General features: G+C 39.8%; 1 protein-coding gene across 1 annotated transcript in view; it reads right to left on the bottom strand.

Annotated features, from left to right (window-relative positions):
• LOC139627768 (CUB and sushi domain-containing protein 1-like) overlaps nt 1-23,253 on the bottom strand; it is a 400,363-nt gene that overhangs the window by 143,865 nt on the left and 233,245 nt on the right. The window contains exons 10-12 of the mRNA XM_071488859.1: nt 23,091-23,212; nt 6,072-6,175; nt 5,582-5,694 (exon numbers count right to left, since the gene is read on the bottom strand). Of these exons, the coding sequence (XP_071344960.1) occupies nt 5,582-5,694; nt 6,072-6,175; nt 23,091-23,212 (339 nt within the window). The remainder of the gene's footprint in view (nt 1-5,581; nt 5,695-6,071; nt 6,176-23,090; nt 23,213-23,253) is intronic.

Below are 23,253 nucleotides of genomic sequence, written 5' to 3'. Positions count from 1 at the left end.
GTCATCAAGGTAATTGTAGTGCAATTCAGCTTTAATTGTGAAAGGCAAAACAATAAGCGGTGGCACACAGTCAGAGGCAAACACACACACACTGATCCATCAATATCCTTGTTAAGAAACCAGCAGGAGGTAAAAATCAAAGGAAGCAAGACTGATAATTGTGACACTGTATAAAATACAACTGCTTCCCATATACATATTTTCAGATACATATGTTGTGTTTGTCCTTTGTTTCCTTGTGTCTTTATTATTCTCCCTTTGTCTCTGTCCTTTCAAATTGTCACTGTCCTTCCTTTCCACTGTGTTCAGTTTTCTTCTTCTTGCTCCAGTCTCTCCAACTGATTCAATATACTGTGCTTCATTGGCAAGAGTGTAGCATTAGCAGCACTGCCGAACTGGCCTGCAATCATATTCCATTCATTCTGTCACTCCTTTTTTTTTTTTTTTTTTGTTCTTCACCTGGGAGTGTGTTTTTATCTGCGGCTCTTCCCTCTCTCCCCTCCTAAAATTTGACATTCCACCAGACATCTGTCATCTTGTAACACATGCTCCACCATGCTCCTGGATTCGCTTTGGGCAAATACATCTCAAGGTGAGCTACGTGTGCGTGTCTCTGTGTGTGTGTGTGTGTGTGCGTGTGTGTGTGTGTGTGTTCTACACTTTTACTATCTGTTGGGATGTAAGTACACCCACAAGAATAGAATACTCAAAGAACTGGCAGCCGTGTGTGTGTGTGTGTGTGTGTGTGTGTGTGTGTGTGTGTGTGTGGCCCACAGCTAGCTGTCACACAGTTGACGAATGTCAGGATGGATATCAGCGATCTTGAGCCCCTGGTAAGTCTGGTCATTATGGTAACTCATAATGACAGAACTCTCACTCATTCTTTGGTCTTTTTTTAGTTTCTTTTTTCTTTCTTCTTTTCTGTCATTTATTTCCTTCCTTTTCTTTCTATGTTTATTGAGTTTTACTGAAGTGAAGAATGTAGATTTTACAACTCAGTATACATTTTATGCCTCGTTCCTGTTTCCTTTCCAGCATTCACATATCATACAAAGTAATCATTGACAATAGAAAATAAAACAAATAAAATTACCACCTTGCCGTTGTATGCCTCCACCAACCAGTCAAATTGCACTTACCATGCAGTTAAACTCAAAGGGGCTTTATTTGCATGTGACACAGACATTAAGTGTGGCACAAAAACAAAACAAAAAAATTGTAATAAACAGAAGAATTGTGATTATTATATATATATATATAAAAGCCCCAAATACTGGTACCAGCTTTAGGACCTAGGCTTAGTGTATGGATTCTTAAGTTATGGCCAAAAATATGTTTTGTGAGGTCACACTGACGCTGACCTTTGCCCACAAAATCTAATCAGTTCATGCTTGAGAACAAATAAATGTTTGTGCCAAATTTGCAGAAATTCCCTTAAAGTGTTACTGAGATATTGTGTTCACAAGAATTGGACCTAGGAACATACATATGGATAGACAGATGAACAACCTAAAAAATAATGTCACTATCAGACACAAAAAAATGCAGACTTGCAATTAAAAAAACTTAAATACAAATAAATGTTTTTTTTTCCTTTTTTAACAGATGAATCTTTATTTGTTCTGTATGTATATCAATGTGCAGAGATCCGCACAATACAAATGGTCAGCGCAGGAGTACACAGGTGATTTGACGGTCTTCATGGTGATTATATTCCATTGGATGCCCTTGTCTAGTCACAACAGCTCACGAATCTCACTACTGTGTTTGCAAATTTTGCCCAGCAAAGAGGGAAGTTTTTTTTGCTATCAACCACATTTTCAAAGTATTTTCAATGGTTGTAATCTGTGGGAAGTATTTGTCTCTGACGTCTTTGTATCATTAGCAAGTGGTTGAAAAGTGCAGCTCAGTTTCCACCTCCTGCTGTGTGCTGTGGGTGAACAGTCTATCTAGTCTGGGGAGTCAAGTCAGCCAGTGTGGTGGTTTCTCTCCACACAAAGACTGTGCTCACTGAGACTGTACATGGTAAAGTATTTCCTTTTTTTTTTGGATCAGACTCTCTGGTCAGGTAATCTACCAGTGGTTGATTCTTCCCAGTGGTTCAAATACTTTTTGTTTTCTTATAATTTGGTTTAGTTTAATGGGGTTACTCTCTGTGGGGCTTTGGAACCAGCTTGTCTAGGAGGCTTCCTTCTAGGGCCTTACTGTAGCTGTGAGCTTTGTTATGGAGAGTGTCAGGCCACTTTTTTCTGGCCACAAGTGATTTTAAAATTAAAGTGCTCTCTTTTGAATTTTCATGATTTTTGGGAATCATCCTAATTCTGTTTTACATGCATTGTTTGGACTTTTCTGTTTGACATGGAGAACAGTTCTGCATGCATAGTCTCAATTTCATGGTTGTCCCGTTTTGTGAAATTTTGGCTGCAGAGTGGATTCAAAAATCTATATTCTATATGTATATGTTCTAGAGCAATGGTATCGAGACATAATTGTGATTTTGGAGCTAGGGTGTTTTTTGGATTATCATAATGTTTGTCTTGGTTAGATTCACTGTCAAGACCCAGGTCTGGGAGAATTGGTGCAGATGATTAAGGTCCTGTTGTAGCCCCTCTTTGTTTGGAGACAGGAGCACCAGATCATCTGAGAACAGTAGGAATGTGACTCCTGTGTCTGCTAGGCTGATGCCAGGCACTGCAGACCATTCAAAGCCCTCATTAATGTTCATTTATGTGTATTTTGAAGAGCATTGGACACAAGCCGCATCCTTGTCTGATCCCAGTAGGGGATAGAAGTCAAACTTGAGATCACTTGTATGTGTGTAGACCCTTGTGCCAAATTGAATCGAAGGCTTTTTTTTAAGTCATCAAAGCAAAAGAATCATTTGTTTTTTTTGGGGTTAGTTTTTTTTTGACTCGGATGGCATTTAGGGTGATGAGGGTAAAGATATGGTCTGTTATACAATAATTTGGTAAAAGGCAAATTTTTTGCTCAGGACATTATTTTCAGTAAGGAGTTGTGGGTGTGTTGTTCATGATTATTCTGAGTATTTTCCCAAGGTTGCTGTTGAAACAGATCCCATGGTAGTTATTTGGGATCTAATTTGTCTCCACATTTTTGGAGTGATGTTATCCGTCCTTGGTTTCAAATACTGGGAAAGATCCCAGAGCGAAGGACCATGTTAAAGAATTTCAGTATAGCTTGTTGGAATTTGAGGTCTACGAATTATATCATTTTGGTTAGGATGCCGTCAACACCATAGGCCTTTTTTGCTTTCATGTGATTTTATTTTGTCCTGTAGTGTAATTGCAGAGTCGAGCAGGTTTTGATCCGAACTTTGTAGTTTATCTTTATGTGTTTTTGCTGTTTATTCTCTGTTAGACCAAAGGAGAAGTGGTTCACCCATACATCTCCATTTTGAATGGGTAGGTCCTCATGTTTTTGTTTGATTACAGTGCTCCAATTCTCCCAGAAGTGGTTTGTTTTTATGGATTCTTTTTTACTCTCACACTCTCTCTCTCAAACATGCACACACACAAAATTACAAACACACGGAGCTGCAGTGATTAACTGTGAAGCGTAACATGACGGCATTCAAAAACAAGATAGCTACACATTTACACACACACACATGCATACACATATTGGGTTTTCCTGCAGGGCTGAAAACCTAAGAGCTCTCAGGGGGTAACACTGATCAAAGTGTGTAACATGGTGATATTATACAATGTGACAGCATCACATATATACACGCAAGGGAGCACAGCACACCACAGGCAGTTGTTTGGTTATCCTGGGAAAAAACAGAAACTAGAAGATCATCTAGAGGTCATTAAGGACCACTTGTTTATTTGTTTGTGTCTTCCTTTCTTTTTTAGTTTCATCTTCATGTGCCATTACCTTGAAATTTGTAATATGGGATAACTAAGGATAGCCAAGGTGTAAAGAGGAAAAAGGCCTTTATTGCTGTCGGGACAAATGTTAAACACACAAGATAAGGTTAGCCCGTAAATCAAGGTCAGTGCCACTTTAGGCTTTTGCTGAGCCAAAGGAGCCCCGTAAAATGATATTAAATGCTTCACATCACAGTTACAGAAGTGCAGGCATGCGCAATGACATCCTGTAGGTACTGTTCTGATACCCACAAAGAGTAACTAACCCTGAACAATACTGTCAGCAACATAACTGGATCAAACATAGCTAAGCAGAATCAGAGCACAACCTTTCTCTCACTCACTCTCTTTCTTCTTCTCTTGTACTCCCTTGGTCTCTGAGACAGTCTATTTCTTCTCACTCAATTTGTCATTCTGTCTGCTACTGTGCCACTCTGTCAGTTTCTTGTTGTCCCTCTTCCTCTGTCTCGTTTATCAAATTACCTCTCTCTACCTGTCTCTCACTTTGTCTGAAGTGAATTCCATTTAGTTTAGTACCAGTTCAATTCAATTTAAAGAGCTGCATTGACATGGTAAGATGCAGTATGTGATCAAATATATAACTAGAATGGCACTCAGTAGAATGCATATGCCCACAAAGGCCAAATATCTTCGTCGAGCACATCTGGATTGTTATCTGGATCTGCACCAAACTGTGCAAACTCATAAATCTCAACACCAATAATATGTCTGACTCTTTACATCAGGATCCATGCATTATTTCCTATGAAACTGACGAAATGTCGAAAAATGCCCTTTTTCACAATGTTAAAAAACTGATTAAAAAAATTCCTGGATCTGCCCCTTTAACCGGATATGCACCAGAATATGATCGGGCTGTTCACTGGTCGATACCCCATCCCTCCACCAGTTTAGTGCAAATTGGTTCAGTGTTTTTTGTATAATCCTGCTGACAAATCAACTAACAAACACGGGTGAAAACATAACCTCTTTGGTGTACATAAACATAATAAATGGATTGTTCAAAAGAATCAGAGTGGAGATAACATCTATATCTGTCCCTCTCACCTTCACTCACTGTGACTGTGATAATCTTTATCTCTTTATTAGTGTCAGCTTTGGCATAATATATAAACATGCAAGCAAAACAATCATCTGATTGACTCACAATGAATTTATTACCATCTTGTCATGCACAGGCACACACACACTCACATATAGGACAAACAACAAGAGTTGTGTTACTACTGAATCGCCATATCAGCAACAGCATGACTTTCACACTCCATTATAAGAGCATGTGTGCATGGGTGTGTGTGAGTGTGAGAGTGTGTGTGTGTGGGGGGGGGGCTTGTTTTACTGTATTTGAGGGGGGCACTATTCTTGTGGGTTCCAACAGCTTTGTGGGAACAAAAATGCTGGACCCCACAACTTTAAATGGCTGATGGAAGGTTAATACTTGGTTTTAGGATTAGAATCAGGTCCAGGTCAGGGTGAGGGTTAAGGTTACAAATTCAGTTATGATGGTTAAGGTTAGGGTAAAGGACTAGGGAATGCATTACGTCAATGACAGGTCCCCGTGTGAAATAAGAGTTTGTGTGTGTGTGTGTGTCTGTATGTGTGTGCATCAGAGAAAAAGAAATAAAATTGTGACTGAAAAGTTGCTGTATTCATTGTGATGGAAGTCATACCTTCATAGACTGCCTTGAAGCCCGCTGAGCCGATTGTATCATCTGACTGCAGGTGTAGCCACATCTGATTGGACAGGCTAACGATGAGGTCAGGAACACTGGAGCCAGTGAGTCTACACACACACACACACACACACACACACATATATAAAAAATATGCAGACATTAACACTGACATTAACTGTCAAGAATCATTACTGGTTTATCACTTTGCTTTTTTTAATTTAAGTTAATTTTTAATTATTTACATAGCCAAAATAACACTGTATTAATACCATAATATATATCAATATCCTAATTGTTCACACCCCTTGTAATGTGTACCATGTATGCTTCAACAATTCCATCACCACATAAGTCAATAATGCAGTCTGGTATAAAACATCCATGTGTTTCCAATTGTCCCTGTGATTGCCGCCATCAGCTTGTACTATAATAGTATGTGTCAATATTACTATATTATAGGCCAGAACATATAAGTAGTGCTTACACATAGAGTACTCTCCGAGTGTCTCCTATCTTCCCTCCATCTCCAACAGTTAGTGTGTCATATCCTCTTTCCAGGTCAAACTCTTCAAATGACAGCTTTATCACCTAGAACAACAAAAACGAAACAAGAAAGCAACCATAGAGACATTGATGAACACAGATGTGTGTAAAGATGAGGATACAGACAAAAGCAAAATGAAAGAAAGAGAATCACTGATACATTTATGATCAATTCCTGCAGGAATTATCTCACGCCTTTCCCTCCTTACACTTTCCAGTAATAGAAACTAATGACTATATCACTGGGGAAATTTGAAAGCCTAGAATTGAAATGGGAGTTCTGTTTCACAAACAACTGTCTCTCAGGCAATGACAGCTGTATATGATGTTAATAACAATAAATTAATAACATGCATTAAAAAGTAGCATTCTATAAACAAAAGAAATTCCTTTTGAAAAGACTGACAGCATTTGTCAACCTCATGACTTCTGTAATTAAGTCTGACTTCAGCACAGAGGAAAATCACTTTAAAGCAGAAAATGGGAAGCAGGCTTCTATTATCCCTGTCAAAACAAGCTGAAAGTTTTGCATTTCCTTACAGTGCAGGGCTCACCCTCATGAGAGAAACAAAGGTGCTGCACTTGCATCCTCTCTGGGCAGCATTGTTCCACATCCAAAATTGATTGTATATTGGTTGTAAATTAATATTCTCATTCAGTCTTAGAACAAACAACACTAAATGTTGGAAACTGATGATACCGATGGCACCATCAAACCCAGGAATTCTGAGTATGGTCCCAGATTTCTCACAATGTGAAATGTATCATACATCAACTGGGAAATCATTAGAAAGAGATCAAACACACAAGGATCTATTACAATGGCCGGTCCATAGATAGCCAACAATGCTCAACATCACAATGGCATATATCCCGTTTAAAAAAGAGCAAAAGTCAAAACTGTGCAAGTGCACTGATCAGTCTACACACAAGGCAAACTGGCCATTTCTTGGATGGCTGTTCACAAGTCTAATGGCCTCTGAAATGAAACCAGACCTCCTTTCATTTGTTTTAAAAACACATGGCAATAGCTCAAAGTAGTCATAGAGGACATGTGTGGGGTCTTGTATGGACTTGTTCATGATGAAGCTGTGCTAACATCTTTGTGTTTTGCCAAAGAATTTAGAGCTGAGATTAACCACACCTTGCAAATGGTTCTTGTCCTTTTCACAAAGGGAAGTAAATTAGCAAATAAATGAAAATGTTACAATATTTTCAATCAAAGAGGAATAAAACATCAATATTCTCTGATCTACTCCAAACTCAGTAGAAACACTGCTGAGGCATTTTTTTTCCCAACCACATGTCAGGGCCATTTCGTCTTTGTACCAGGGGACAACAAATGTATGAGGAGTATCCTGTCATATCAGGCCTTACTACTAATAATACACCCATTATGAGAGATAGACCACTGGTGCTGTAACCATCATCTTATTTAATTAAGGCTGCTATGCCAAAGATATAACAACTGTAACAATGTAAAGCCATATTAGTATTCCAAAATAATCAATTTTTAATGAAAGGAAAAACTATGAAACTGAAAGAGTCCTTGCTTTTATGCAGCATCCTCCTTTAAATTCATGGGAAAATCCTGAGCTGCACAGACTGCACCCTGCAAACACACCCTTCTGTTGTTTAACACTGAGAAATTGAGTGTTAAATCCCTTACTTGTAGTCACGTTCATGGCTGTAGCTGCATGCATACATCTCTGGCACATCGATCTACTGCGCGTTCTAAAATGCCGTAATACTGGGATTCTATTATTTGCTGCTTGTCCATTATTTATTAGCCGTAGATCATAGCCCTGGCAGAATGAATGATGGCAGATTTCTGCTGTATTCAGGAAAGAGCTGGTCTCAGTCAGTGAGTTTCTTGTTTATTAGAGGACCAAGACGAACCATGAATATGTGATATTGTGCATGAGAATCAATCACATGGAAAATCATGCTATAGGGAAGAAAAACCTTATCACAGGTGACGAGAAGTGTAAAAACCCTCCCAGCATTCAAGAATCAGGAACGCATAGCTAAGCCTTTGGACGTGTTTTGTCACAATAAAAATGGCTGGCAAATGTTCAAATAATGTAAAAGGATATGGAACAATCCGAGGGATTAACTATCTTCACGACAAGAAATGGCAAAGAAGCCATGTATGACTATATAAATCTGTATTCATACATGTTTGAATGCATTAATACACACAAGCAGACACACACATTCTCTACAACAGCTCTAACTGTTATGCAAATGGGATAATATTTAAAAGAAAAAAAAACATGTTTATTTTTGACTTCAGCAACTTACATTCAAGACGCAACTCAATAAATATGAGACTGATACTTGTAGAAAGAATTTTACTGTCTTATTATACACTGAATGTTGCAGCCTGTGGCAATGTTTAGTCTATCCAAAATGGCCAAAAAATAATGGGGGAAAGATGCAAAACAACGTGGTGAGGTATTATCTCCTGGCTAACAACAAATCACTGGGAGCATTAATAAACCATTGTGCTTTATTTGTTGATGTATTTTTGTGTTGCCTTTTCCATTCTGTCTGAAGGTTCACAAGAACACAAGGGTTTCTGTAGATTTTTAAAAGATGCATCATCATCATCATCATCATCATCATCATCATCATCTCTGTTAAACTCTTCAGATGTTTCTTAACCATGTTTTAAGAACAGAATATTTTGTCCATGAACAGTAGTATTGATCACATCAGCAACAAAGACGATAAGGCGGGATACAGAAGCCATTATTTGGTTGTCAAATATCAGTCAGAATATTAGTTTAAGAACTATTTTAACAGGCAATGTGTGAAAATACAGTCAACAAATCGCCTGCCACATATGCACAAAAAGGGAGAAATGTAGACTTAATATTTTATTTCACTTCAGTCTCTTCTTTTTTTTTTTGCAGTTATCCAGATCCTTTTATCGACAACTTATCTGTGTAAACCAATAATTATCACTGTATCACTGCTCTATCACTGACTGAAAATGACTAACAGATAATACAGTCAGATCATTGAGGCAAAAAAACACAAAAAGAACATGAAATCACTGTAGCTTTCTAGCTAATATCTCCTTATCAACAAGCACGGACACGTCTTGTGTTGCATCTTGTCTTAAATTTTTTCTCCCTCTCAATCAAAAGAGAGGGAGACACAGAACAGTAAAAGATGTCGTTCGATGCACCGTTGTTGCAGGCTGGTTGTGCGTTTGTGTCTGAGAAGTTAAGGTTGTTGTTAAGAATGTACAGCTGCAGCAGCTTGTGGTCATACTGAAAGGAGGTGGAGCAGAACAGAATCCGAAACAGTCTATGGTTTTCTGCGCATCCAAGCATGCGCGTGTGTGTCTATAGAAGCTGGTGTTCTGCCTTAATAACTGAAGCAGAATGATAGGCATGCCTGTTTGACTGAATACGTGTGTGCAGCTTGGCTGTATTTCTGTGCCTACATGTTTCTGTCCTTGTTTACATCTTTGTGTGTATGTATGTGTCTTGACACTCAAGCCAGATTGTTTAGGAGTGGCAGACTTAAAGGAAGGAACTGAAGCGTTATCACACTAAGGTCATTAACAAGAAGCTCAGTGCTGTTCAATAGATCCAAATGAGCCCATTTAGAAAGACATTAAGAGAAGCCTGCAACCCCAAACTACATCGGATTAGCTTCTTTATTTTCTAAAGCAAAGAAAGAAGCAAAGAAAGGAAGGGAGGATGGAATCAATGACAGGAAGTGTAATTTAGGCTTTTACAAATTTTCAACTGCAACAAACAGTGTTGACAGCATATACAACATTTGTTTTCAGTTTTGTGCATTAGATGATTCCATTAGATTACTATGCTTTGGTTCCTGTGGTACTTGTTAGTGTTTCAGGAGAGGGCTGCTCGTGTTCAGGATCAGTGAAAGAAAGAAGAAAATACAGACCATCTTGCAATGGGATCAGACCAGCCATGACACCCATCAACTCGACAGTCAGACCCATGAGTACTCAGTAGTCATTACTACATAATTACATTAGTACTCAGTAGTTGTTACTACATTATCATGTGACTACCCAGCACCTATTACAACATTATTACATTAGTACTCAGTACTCATGGAATGGACCACACACATCTTTGAACTTTGCCTTGATTTTGATGTCAGCTAAACACCTGTAAAGTATCATGACTATATCTGGCACAGCTGCGACGCTATCATGGTGACAAAAATTGTCAACAGACATATAAACACCTGGCAAAGTAATCAAAACTCTGTGGTACACACACACACACACACACACACACACACACACACACACACACAGTCACAAGTTGAAACAATACCAGCCCCACTGTCACGCCTGGCTTTCTGTTTAAAGCTGCATGCTCTGTGGATGCTCTTTGAAGGGATAAGTGAAGCGTTATCACTTTGAGGTCATTAGTAAGCAACAGAGCAGCTGAGAGCAGCTCAATAGGCCATTTAAACATTGTTAAGAGCACTGAAAGATCCAAACCAACAGTGAAATACCTTAAGTCAGTCAGTCAGTGAAGTTCTAGTGAAATGCATTTTTGAATATCCTCAGGGAACGATCACAGGTCAGGAGAAGCTGACTAAAAATGAATAATAATCTTTCTCTTACTCTGATCCTGAATTTACAGCAGATATGTTTGCCCCCCCTAGTCAAACAATGTTAGACATCCTGGTGGCTGGTTGTCAACGTCAACAGAGACTTATAAACATAACAGGTTGCATGGCCACCCAGAGATGCCCCCTCTATTGCCCAAGAAAAAAATCTTGAAACTGAAAAACTATATTGTGTCTGCTACTCTCGCCCTCACAGTTGTGACCTCACGTCAGAATAGTGCAAGGGAACATGCAGCCATAATTGGGTGCACTAGTTCCTGAATTCCCTTGTTGCATTGAGGCTGCAGCAGAGCTGAGTCACTGCTGAGCAGCAACAGTGGGGGAAATCTATCTATATATCTATCTATCTATCTATCATTAAATTTATTTAATCACTTCACAACAGTCTCATCTTCATAATCTTCAAGGGCATCTCAGCAGGTCAGATGCTTCTCTGTATAGTTATTCACACTTGCATCCTCTGGTCAGAGGACAGCTGCCTTGCCACATTTATGCTGTTGTACAGGCCAAGGTTCCACTAAAAAATGATAATTGATTTGAGCCCCGTTAGAATGTCGACATTCTGCACACATCTAATGAATTACATTCAGTCAGCCATTTCAAGTACAGAATCGGCTATGGTGACCCCTGCCAAGGGTAGCACAGGTGTATAGGTTTCATTTCAATCTCTGGGGCTGTGCTGGCAATCTCCTTATTACTACCACACCCAACAAAGCTACAACAAACAGGTTATTTTCCCCACATCAGAGACCAAACGGTCAATACTTTCACTCTCGACCTCTCAAATGACCCACTGTAAATGTAATAGTTACAACAAAACAGAATTTCTCTTCAATAAAGTTAAGGCATTTTCCTCATACAGCTTTTGAGGACATGACAGAATACCTGGTTTGCACAGCTCTGTCAAAGAAAAAAAGGCACATTTACAAATTGATTCATTTGAATCAGAAGCTGGCAGTAAGTATGTGTGTGCAGGAGGAATGCAATTCATTCACCAGACAGGCCCAAACATGTCTGAGCATGACAGAAGTGAATTTAAAATTGGAAATCCAATACTTTGAGGCTACATTATAAAAAATTTCACAAGTCGGCAGCCCCAAACTGACAGGAGAGGTAATGTAATTTAAACCCTTACTTTTGTACCCAGAAATCGTATAATGTGACATCAGTAAACTGCACGCTGATGACTACAAACTTGGATGGTTTAAGACGGACTAGAAACTGACCCAAGAGGCAAAAATAATGCTGTCTGACAACCTCTTGATAGAAAACTTGTTTCATTCAATTTTATCACTTCCTGTCCACATTGATAATGTCACACTAATGACCACAGCTAATACTATAATTTCGGTCTTAAAAGGTATTAACAGGGGTAGAGGCAGGGTTGCAAACTCTATTCTGCTACAGGCCCAATGAGGCTTACTAGAGGTGTATTTTTACATATATATTATGCCTACTGGAGCTTTCATGCATTTTCTACTACCCTGCCTCAAAAACAAACTGTCAAGAAAAAGTTTAAAACATGTACTGAGGTGACCCCTTGCCAAAAGTAGTACAGAGAGGGAACAGCTGTCCTGAAAGCAGAGTGTACGAGAATTCCCTTGCTGACATTGTGCAGCTATGTTGAGTCATTGGTGAGCTGCCACAATGGCAGTTTGGGACCTTTTTTTCCAATAGATTACTTTTAGCCTGGCAGCCAAATAAACAAGTATAGAATACCCTGAAACCCTGTTTGAGGACACAACCCTCTGAACACCTTCATGCCTGGGAAAGGTATTTTCAAAAAGTAATCAGTTACAGAAAACTAATTACCTGTAATCAATCTATCATATTGCTCAATTGATTAACAGAATCTTATTCCTGTTTTTTTCTTTTTTTAATTTTGATTAAACTGACAGGTTAATCAGAATTTCAGAAGTGCTTGTGCAGCTCAAGAGAGCGTTATAAATCATCTTCACAGTGCACTGCATCTCGCAGGTACAGTGAATTTTACGATGGATACACACCATGCAGCAGAGCAATGAGGGACAAACAAAGCAGCAGTGTGCATACCAACCCACTGCTTGTACATTCTCATCCTGACAGTTCATTTAGATCAGCAGCAGAGAGCACCTACAAGATGCTAACCAGCACAAAGTAGTAACTGCTGCATACATGTGCACAGAGGTCCAGATCCAATGCCACAGCCCCATGCAATCCAGTCGGCCAGAGTATAAGCTAGTAGTTCAGCTGTAGGGTCAACTCATTAGTTAAATGGAGGTTAAGTCTGTTATATTAATGTAATGTAGATGCTTCCCATGGTGTACTGCCACTGAAATAAATCATTTGCTACTCTCTGTGCGTAAAAGGCCTTGCTTTTCTTTACATGCTGATTTTTTTTCAGAGTCCCTAATAGTATGTACTGACCAGAGGGCAGAGAGCAATCATAGACAGATAGACTAACATAGATAAACAATTACTCATTAACAGTCCACTATGTCAGACAAAAGTGGATGGATAAATTAAAATACAGCATGTGATGCATGCTGTAAAAATCTGACTGCAGTAATTGACACCCATGAATGGCAGCCTGTGCAGCCAATCAAGATGTTGGCACATCCACTTGATCTCAGCTCAGCAGAAACAGCTGTGGCGATGAAGATAAAAGATAAGAGAATGGCTGAATTCCTTGAGGTCTGTCCACAAGAGACTAATTTCCGTGTGTGTAACAAGGTCATTGCATCTGCACTATAATGAAATGGTTTTATAACGCAGCAGAGGGTACAGTATTTGTGGTGGTTATTACTGAATTTTGGGTTTATATGTCAGTGTTTTTTTTAACTAACTTACTGTGTCTGAATGTTGTTGTATGCTCAGACCGGCTCAGACAGATGATTTTCAATGCGGGACAAATAAAGTACGAGCCAATTTCAAAATATACTGGCAAGGATACAAGACTGTTGGCTTTAACCGGAAAGTTCCCAGATGTGCCAGATTTATATGTTACAATTCTGCCCCGAGGTGACCTTTGCTTCAAGTGGTAAGAAAGCAAAAAGCTGTTGTTTGGTAAAATTGCTCCCTTGTTGAGGTGTTACAGCACCTTTGAGTGCTGTTGACCTGCTGGCTGGACAGTTTAGGAAAATACCCTGTATACTATATTTGAGCAAGGAAACTGCATTATAAATTATTCTGTGATACAATAGAAAACTACCTGACAACAGTACACTGTAGAGAAGAGTATTTTACATTGCAACTTTGAACACATTTTAATTAAAGTATTTCCATAAGAAATACCAGGCCAGTGTACAAAACTAAAATGTGTAACTGTGGGACATTCATCTCACCATGGACAGCATCCTTTGGACAGACAGGCATTAGGTGCAGAAATGAGAGCCAAAGACAGAGCTAATACAGCAAATTATGGTCAGTCGAACTGCCAAATTACAGTAAAAAGCCAGAATAGCATAAAGCCTTGAACTGAGATAATGTGCTAATTAGGCTGCTATTGGTAAAGGTCTTCCCATGACCATGGACACATATGGTTATTAGCTCTGCACTTTAATAATGCATTTTGCTCAGTCTGTGTGATCAACAAGCTCACTGAGCTATAGCCTGTATGTTGTATTATTTGTAGTGATGCAGAAATTGCACAGTATCTAACTGTAGCTGCAATGAAATCCTATCACAACCACAACATATAGAGTATGTTAGTATGTCCATGTACAGGTTTAGCAAGGCGGTGAGAGAAGCTAAACAAGCCAAAGGGACAGGCCTGACACCAACCCCCGCGAGTCCAGCCACCACCTCCAGACCACCAGCTTCTCCTCCCCCACTTCAGTAGGGGCCCTGGCACCTCGACAACTAGCCACATCAGAACCCCCCCTCCTCCTTCCCTACCAAAGGAACGTCTCTCTCTATCCTGGAGAAAGATGTCAACAGGCTTTTTAAGAAGCAGAACCCCCGCAAAGCAGCCGGTCCTGACTCTGTCTCTCCATCATCCCTGAAGCACTGTGCTGATCAGCTGTCTCCAGTGTTCATGGACATCTTCAACACCTCACTGGAGACCTGCCACGTGCCAGCCTGCTTCAAATCCTCCACCATCATCCCTGTCCCCAAAAAACCAAGGTCCACAGGACTAAATGACTACAGAACTGTTGCCCTGACCTCTGTGGTCATGAAATCATTGGAGCGCCTTGTCCTGTCCCACCTCAAATCCATCACTGACCCACTCCTGGACCCCCTGCAGTTCGCCTACAGAGCCAACAGGTCTGTAGACGACGCCGTCAACATGGCTCTCCACTTCATCCTCCAGCACCTGGACTCCTCAGGGACCTATGCCAGGATCCTGTTTGTGGACTTCAGCTCTGCCTTCAACACCATCATCCCGGCTCTGCTGCAGGACAAGCTCTCCCAGCTGAGCGTGCCTGACTCCACCTGCAGGTGGATCACTGATTTCCTGTCTGAAAGGAGGCAGCATGTGAAGCTATGAAAGCATGTGTCTGACTCCCAGACCATCAGCACTGGATCCCCACAAGGCTGCGTTCTTTCTCCTCTGCTCTTCTCCCTGTACACTAACACCTGCACCTCCAGCCATCAGTCTGTCAAGCTCCTGAAGTTTGCAGACGACACCACTCTCATTGGACTCATCTCTGATGGCGATGAGTCTGCCTACAGGTGGGAGACTGACCGTCTGGTGACCTGGTGCAGGCAGAACAACTTAGAGCTAAACGCTCTGAAGACAGTGGAAATGATAGTGGACTTCAGGAAAAACCCAGCCCCACCCACCCCCATCACCCTGTGCGACTCTCCCGTGACCACCATGGAGCATTTCCGCTTCTTGGGAACCACCATCACACAGGATCTTAAGTGGGAGCTCATCAAGAAAGCTCAGCAGAGGATGTACTTCTTGAGGCAGCTGAAGAAGTTCAACCTGCCAAGGACTATGATGGTGAACTTCTACACCTCCATCATCGAGTCCATCCTCACCTCCTCCATCACCATCTGGTACGCTGCTGTCACTGAGAAGGACAAAAGCAGACTGCAGCGTATCATCCACTTTGCTGAGAAGGTGATTGGCTGCAATCTACCATCCTTCCAGGACCTGTACGCCTCAAGGACCCTGAGGCGTGCAGGGAAGGTTGTAGCTGACTCCTCCCACCCTGGACACAAACTCTTTGAGACACTCCCCTCTGGCAGGAGTCTGCGGTCCTTCAGGACCAAAACCTCTCGCCACAAAAACAGCTTCTTCCCGTCTGCTATTAGCCTCATCAACAAGGCTAGAGAGCCCCACTGTCACTGATCCCCCTGACCCCCCTGCCCCCCTGATCCCCCCTGCCCCCCTATAGAATGTAATGGGAAATTTTGGTATAACTCATGTGTGCCTATTCAAAACTGTGTAACCAATGACTGTGTGGATAGTTCTAATGAAGTTTTTGAACCTAACCTTTGTACATCCTTTATGGTTGTGTGAAAGATCTCTGTGTGAACTAATGAAGAACATATGTAGACAATATATGTGGATGTTGTGATAAGAGTGTTGTTCATACATTGCGTTGGGGGAGAGGCAAGCAGGTGAAGACTCAGCACAGAGACAATCCCGTGAGAGAGAGTATCGTATTCTGTCTTTTTCCCATGAGAGAGAGTATCGTATTTTGTCTTTGTGGAATGTGTTTTTGGAACTATAAGACTGTGGCCCTGGGTAACATCTTCAGGCCACTCACTCACTGACTGTACTACTGTTCGGTTGTGTTTGTGTGACTCCATTCATGAATGTTTATTAAACTCAAGAAAGACAGCTGACGCGTGAAGATCTTCTTTTCAATTATTGAACAAGGTAAATCATTTTTGCCACCACAAGAACTACTGCTCATTCCTGTTACATGCACAGTGTAAATATCTATTCAGATTATATTTATATATTTTTTACATTGTCTATATTTTTTTGCACTACATTCCCCATGTCTTTATCATTATTGCAAATATCCCACATCTTTGTTGTGTATTTTTTATCTTAATTTTATTTTAATCTTATTTTAATTTTTAACTTGTAAATTCTACCTCTTATTTTACCCTAAGTCTATTTATGTTACTGTACAGTTCAGGTTTTATTTCTGTAGCTTGAGGCATCAGTTCCATCAGTCATGATAACACTGGAGCAACATAGCTGAAACATCGTCCAGCCAGGCAACAGTAGTCACATAATAATCACACAGACTGTAAAGAAGCCAGGTTAGTCAACTTATTCAGAAGCATGACCCAAAATGATGACACATACAACCTGTTACAGTTTGCAGACTTAGATATTAGTTCAACTTAATCTAATGTAGTTGCGCACACAGTTTTCCTGTCCAGTGAGGGATTACTAGCAACACTGCTGATACACTTACTTTTAGTTTTACCTCTAAATAAGGTGGACACTAATCTGGCAAATCTGTTGTGTTGTTTACAACATGAATGTCAATCTGTCTGCTTTGGCTTATTGCCCTGATACTGTAGTTACTGAGTTATTGATAAAAAAATAAATAAATGTTGCAGCCCATAGAACCACTGACCAGAGCTACAAGAATAAAACCCAAATTGTAATAAATCAGTTTTTCGTTAACTTCAGTTTAAACAGTATGCAACCTTTTTCTATTATTTTTTAAATATGCGGCACAACATATATTGATGTGGAAAAGTGCTGTCAAAAGCTTCCGTGACCCAGACCCACTGAACAGCCCGGCATCAGCACTGAGATATTCCCCTCTACATTCTCTTCACTTTTTAATTGTGAGCCTCATACTTCCAACCGCGCAGAGGTCCAAGTCAGGGGTGAAAGCTCATAGCTGTCAATCAATACGTGAACATGTTTCTGTCCTATTATACTCTGAACACACTGCCTTCCTTGCATGTGTGTGGCGCTGAACTGCTGCGGCTCGCACTCGTGTGTGTTCACACTGGCTGCGTGTCTGCTGTGCTGCTGCTACTGCTAGTTCTATCTTTCTCCATTGAGTTTGCCTTGACTTTTGTTGACCCTTGTTCAGAGTAAGAGTGAGAGAGAAACAGAGAGACAACACTGGAAAATGCTGCCCTTCAACTGTTATGCTTTTGACATAATTACAGCCTACATAGGGTTACTGCTGTGACCACATAGTACATGTAGCCTCCACTGTCTCCACATTCAACTGCTTGTTACATATCTGTGACAAATTCAGATCCAGCCTCCACATTGAAACTATCATGAAATCTGTTAGTTGTATGTAATGTTGCTGGATATCATTATCAGTAGATGTTTTCCCTGTCTATTTTTGCTGGGAACTTCGTGCATCGCACATGACAAACAGGAGAGACGCCAAATCTCTAAATCATGTGACTCAGCCACAGGGCTTGAGCTGTCTCACATGTCTCAGACAGGCAGTGTGTCCACGCTAACCTGTTAGCATGAGCATAATGAAAACTGAGATGTTCTGCAGCTGCCACACACAGGCCATACAGGCAGTGTGTTTTTAGACCTTACTCCTCATGTATTAACTGAGACACCACACATGACAAGGATGTATGCAAGGAGCTGGGTGGAGCAAAACAGAGCAGGAAGAGGGAGGGGAAAGGAGGAGAGGAGTTACTTGATAGGCATTACTTGCATTTTCGAGCTTTAAGTTAAAAAAACTAAAAAGTGTGGAGTATACCTTTTTTTTTTCGATAATGCACCGAATATGGGACATTGTGTCTTCGTTATGTAACAGCTTGAGCAATAATGTAGTCATGTTGCAAAAAAACACACTGTTGCAGAATCAGACTGGACTTTAACATATTCTGACTAAAGCCTTCATTGGTCTTTATTGGCCTCAATTTCTGTATCGAGTCAAATTTAACAGATTCTGATAGAATGTCACATAATGTGTCCTGCCAACACTAACGTAATGATGATGATGAGCCATGCATGAAAATGACCCAACATCCAATACCATAACACCACACACACACACACACACACACACACACACACACACTAATAAGTATTCATCAGGAAAAAGACAGCGGTGATTATAGGCCTTAATGGGCATGTGTGACGATGCGTTTCAAGGTCTATGTGTGTGAGCAGTCAGGCATGGTTCAGACTTGAACAAAATAATTATCTGCTTGATATTAATGAATCAAATGACTGACACACAAAAAGTGTTAAGTCCTATTTCCACTGTGCACCTGGGTTTTCCTCAACACAACACAAAAGTTGACAGTTTACTCTGCAACAATTTTTTCACAACCTCTGGCAGTTACCAATTAAGTTGGCAAACAGAAAACAAACAGTCAACATTCATGGAATCACACACAATCAGATATGCGTGAACTCACTTAATAATACAGGCACACACACAAACAGAAGCACAGTCACGGCATTTTACCGAACGGCTGTCAGACCAGTGCAAACTATATTGATTGTGCTGCTTGTATTCAGATCTTAACACAATGACAACAGACACACAAGCAGCCAGCTATGCTTTTTGGTTATTTAAACTTGTACATGTAAACCTACACAATGAAGGAACAAAACAGCACACGCGCTTCAATAAAAACACTTGTCTCTGTCTCAATTTTATCTAACATGTTATTGATGAAAGAAGTCATCTGGATTAATAGGCAGGCCGAGGCCAAGTGAGGTGGAGAGAGAATGAAGATGAAGAAGATGAGAGACAGACAAAGCAGGAGTTTGAGATGGAATCAAAGAAATATAAAGAGAATAAAAGAAAGATCTACAAGATGAATGTTATTTATCTTAACTCCTGCTCTTTTGCTCTATTCAAATAGCTTGTTCTCCCCCTAGATCTCTCTGAAATATCTTTATAACCGACCACAAAAAGCTCATACCATATAAATACCTTTTTTTTTTTTCTGGGCAACTTACATTTAGGATTCTAAGTGGTGTATTTAATCATCTCTCTCATTCCCCACATACACAAATTAAATCATGATTAAAGCTCAATGTTCAAGCAGGAATACTCATGTCTTCTACTTAAGGAAAATGTGCTTTAAACGGAGATTAACAAAATTCAAGTGCCTTTAAGGAAGGTGTCCAGACAAAGAGATGATTGCTGATCAAAAACACAGAACTAGCTGAAAGTGGTACACAGACTTCACAGCTCCACTACCAAAGCTCAGTTGGGCTCATCAAGACACATATGCTAATAAAGTAATTTAAATATTCAGAAATATTCCTAAACAGCACATGAAACCTCTTAGAAAATACATCCCAGATATGTATTGTTATGGTTTATTTTTTTTCAAGCCTTTACTTTTAAGGGCATCTGGATTAAATTTGGGGTTTTGAGGTACAGGGTTTAACTGTCCAATGTGCTAAACATAACAAACCAGAGTTTTGGCTAGGATCTTGTCAGTAAGGGGGGAGAGGGTGTGGTGTTCGGGTCGGTGAAGCATCCCAGCACACGCACGCTCTCATGCGCGGCCCAAATGATCCGTACACAGGAATTGTCGGAACAAACTTTATGGATTTTTTGATGGTGGGGAAAATGTATACAGCAGAAACACCGACAACAAGCACAAGTCTGATCTGAATTCCACATTTTAAGGAAAGTCTGTAAGATCTGTGAAAAGCTTGATTTCATAATGTACTGGTGAAAGCTAATGCAAGCATATACACAGCTATGATATAAACCTGGTAAAGTTAGAACTGGAAACATGTGGATATATGGTCATATTACAATATAATTTTAACAAAAACAAAAAGGGATTAATCACAGCACTGTTTACCTGAAAAATAATGTTTAATTTATTTATTCTAAACATTAAACTAATAAGGTCTAAATATTCTTCAGATCCACTTTATTGTAATAAGCCTACATAAACATGAGCTCTCTCGATCTTATCCTTAAAGTTTCAATAATAATGAATAACAATGTCCAGGTCAACTGGTTTTTAGTTGTTATCTTCTCAATATAGACAGCAATGTGTTGAGTGCAGGTTCTGTATTTAAAGAGCACACACCCAGCTCACAAAACAGTACAACTGTAAATGCCACTTGGTTTGAAGTATGTTATCACTGACAAAAGGACAAGTGGGCAGCTCACCTCCCTGATTCTTACATAACAACTTGCATATTCCTAAAAACACAACATCAATGTTAAAATCTAATGATTTATACAGACTTCAAAGGAAATCATGATTTTTTTGTAGCAAAACCTCTGGCCAACAGATCAAGAACACGTAAATGAGTGGTATCATTGTGGGATCACTCCACTAAAGAGTTGAATGAGATGGATTACACATTATGTATCATCTCTATAACATTTGCAAAAAGAAAATTAGCAAGGCAAAACACTTGCTAATTGTTCAACATAGGAAGCATTGACCTATTTGTTTAATATGTTTTAAGTTTTACAGAATACTAATGCCTTAGTCATCTGGATGTATCAGACTTTTCAGACATTTCATTTCCTGTGTGATTAATGCAGATTCTATTCTATTCTATTCTATTCTATTCTATTCTATTCTATTCCATTCTATAACTTTCTTTATCCTCTTGTTTGTCTCTGTCCTTGCCTCTCTCTCTGTGTATGTAGATAGTGACATTCTGCAAATGCCAGCAGCTGTAGTAGCTGATAATCTGTCATTATAGTGCATTCTTAAAGTGCTGTTACACCTGAAGCATTTTTAACACACACACACACAGACATACACGCGCACGCATGCACAAGCACATGCACACAAACTCACCCACACACACACACACATACAGGCAGTCCAAAGAGCATATAAAATACATTCCATCTGTCATAAGCTCAGGCTATATGAATCTATTATACTCTACTGTATTGTATTACATTTGAAACCACAAGCAACACCGAGACACACACTACACACGGCTTTCCATTTGTCACCTGACACCAACTGCTAATAATATGAAATACATTTCTCACGATAAAACTTTAACAAATACAGCCATGTCAATTTCTTGTAAGATAATCTGTCAATATCTGCAAAGGTGATGTCAATTCAAAGAAAATAAATTTCTGATGAAAATCCATAGAGTCGGGTGAATGAGATAACATACACTATCATACAGTAACACTTGGATGAAACTTTGTCATAGCTTGACACAAGCTGTTGGTCCTCTGACAATATGCTGTCATTCCCTTCTATCAAGGTCAGAGACACACAGAGGTGAGAACAAAAAGCCAATTTCTCTCTAATTTTCTCACTCCCTTTTATTTTTCGTTCGCTTTCCTCAGTTATATCACTATATCTTCATCGCACTTGCTCAGAGGCACAGAGGTGAGTGCACTCTTATTTCCATCCATCTTTGGAGACAGCTTCAATGTCACATGTCAAGTACCTGCTTGGACATTCAGTACTTTTCACTCTTCCTGTTGCCTAGTTTTTAGATGTGAAGTAGCAAGCTGAATATTCAGGCTTATTTTCTCCTCTATATATCCATCTCTCCTTTTCACTGTAGTTTTCAATGAGTTCAATGCTATCTTGCTCTCTTTTTGCTCTGTCCTCCCGCTCTACTCTCACCATTTTCAAACGTAACATTTTAGACAAATCACAGTGTAGGGAGGAAAGACGATGATAGAAGAAGAAAGTAGATGGGAAGAGACCTGTGCAGAGCAGAGTAGATGAGTAGAGGCAAGGAGAGAGGGGCAGAGAATGAAGAGCCATAATGTTGGGAGAAACTAAGAGGTAAGCGGGGGATAAGGAGGAGAGCAAAGGGAAGAGTGGAGACAAAGAGTAAAGAAGCAGGGAAAGGGGAGTAGAAGTGGAGACAGGATATGTGACGAGACATGAAAAGAAGATAATAACACAAAAGATACTGTAGATAGAGACTTGAGAAGTTGTACCGCAGGTATATGAATTTTTAATGTCTATACAACAATGACTCAACAACAAAGCTGCCTAGTATTGAGAAGGTATCGTGACCATGAGCTCAGCAATGAAAACAGAATCCAACAGCATACAGGAAAACAGAGAGGAAGTCTGAAACAACAGTCCTTCAACTTTCTCCTGCAGTGGCAATACCATCTTCTGACATCTTAGCTTCAAAACTAAGGTCAATATTTTAAACCATGTGTTGGCAAAACTGAACACTATTAATGAATGAAATTAAAATTAAAACACTGGTTAATATCTCACATAAAAGGAAAAAAAAAACAACTTAATACTAATCAAAAACAGGCAACAAATTGGCAGAACAATGCTTTGTAGTCTTGTAGACAAAAAGTGAATCACAAAGGTCATGTACCAGCATGTTAACATCACTACATTAGACAACAGAATGTAAAGTAAACAGATTGCATGTAAAGATGTCAGATTATAGAGATTGTTGAAATGAATCGGGGAATCAAATAGTGAAAATGCTCACCTTCCCAGAGTCCATTGCAGTGATGACCCACACACAGTGTGCGTTGTTCTCATACTGAACAGGGTAGTTAGGAGAAGTTATGACCCCTCTGGGCCCCCTTAGGTTACTGCCACAGGTACGAGCTATAGAGGAGGACAGCAGAGAGACAGAGCGACTTTTAAAA

This window comes from Trachinotus anak, unplaced genomic scaffold, assembly GCF_046630095.1.
Source record: "Trachinotus anak isolate AG129_WGS33_773 ecotype Australia unplaced genomic scaffold, CSIRO_AGI_Tana_v1 ptg000011l, whole genome shotgun sequence".
Taxonomy (NCBI): domain Eukaryota; kingdom Metazoa; phylum Chordata; class Actinopteri; order Carangiformes; family Carangidae; genus Trachinotus; species Trachinotus anak.
The sequence above is the reverse complement of the archived record's forward strand: the minus strand, read 5'-3'. Positions and strand labels throughout refer to the sequence as shown.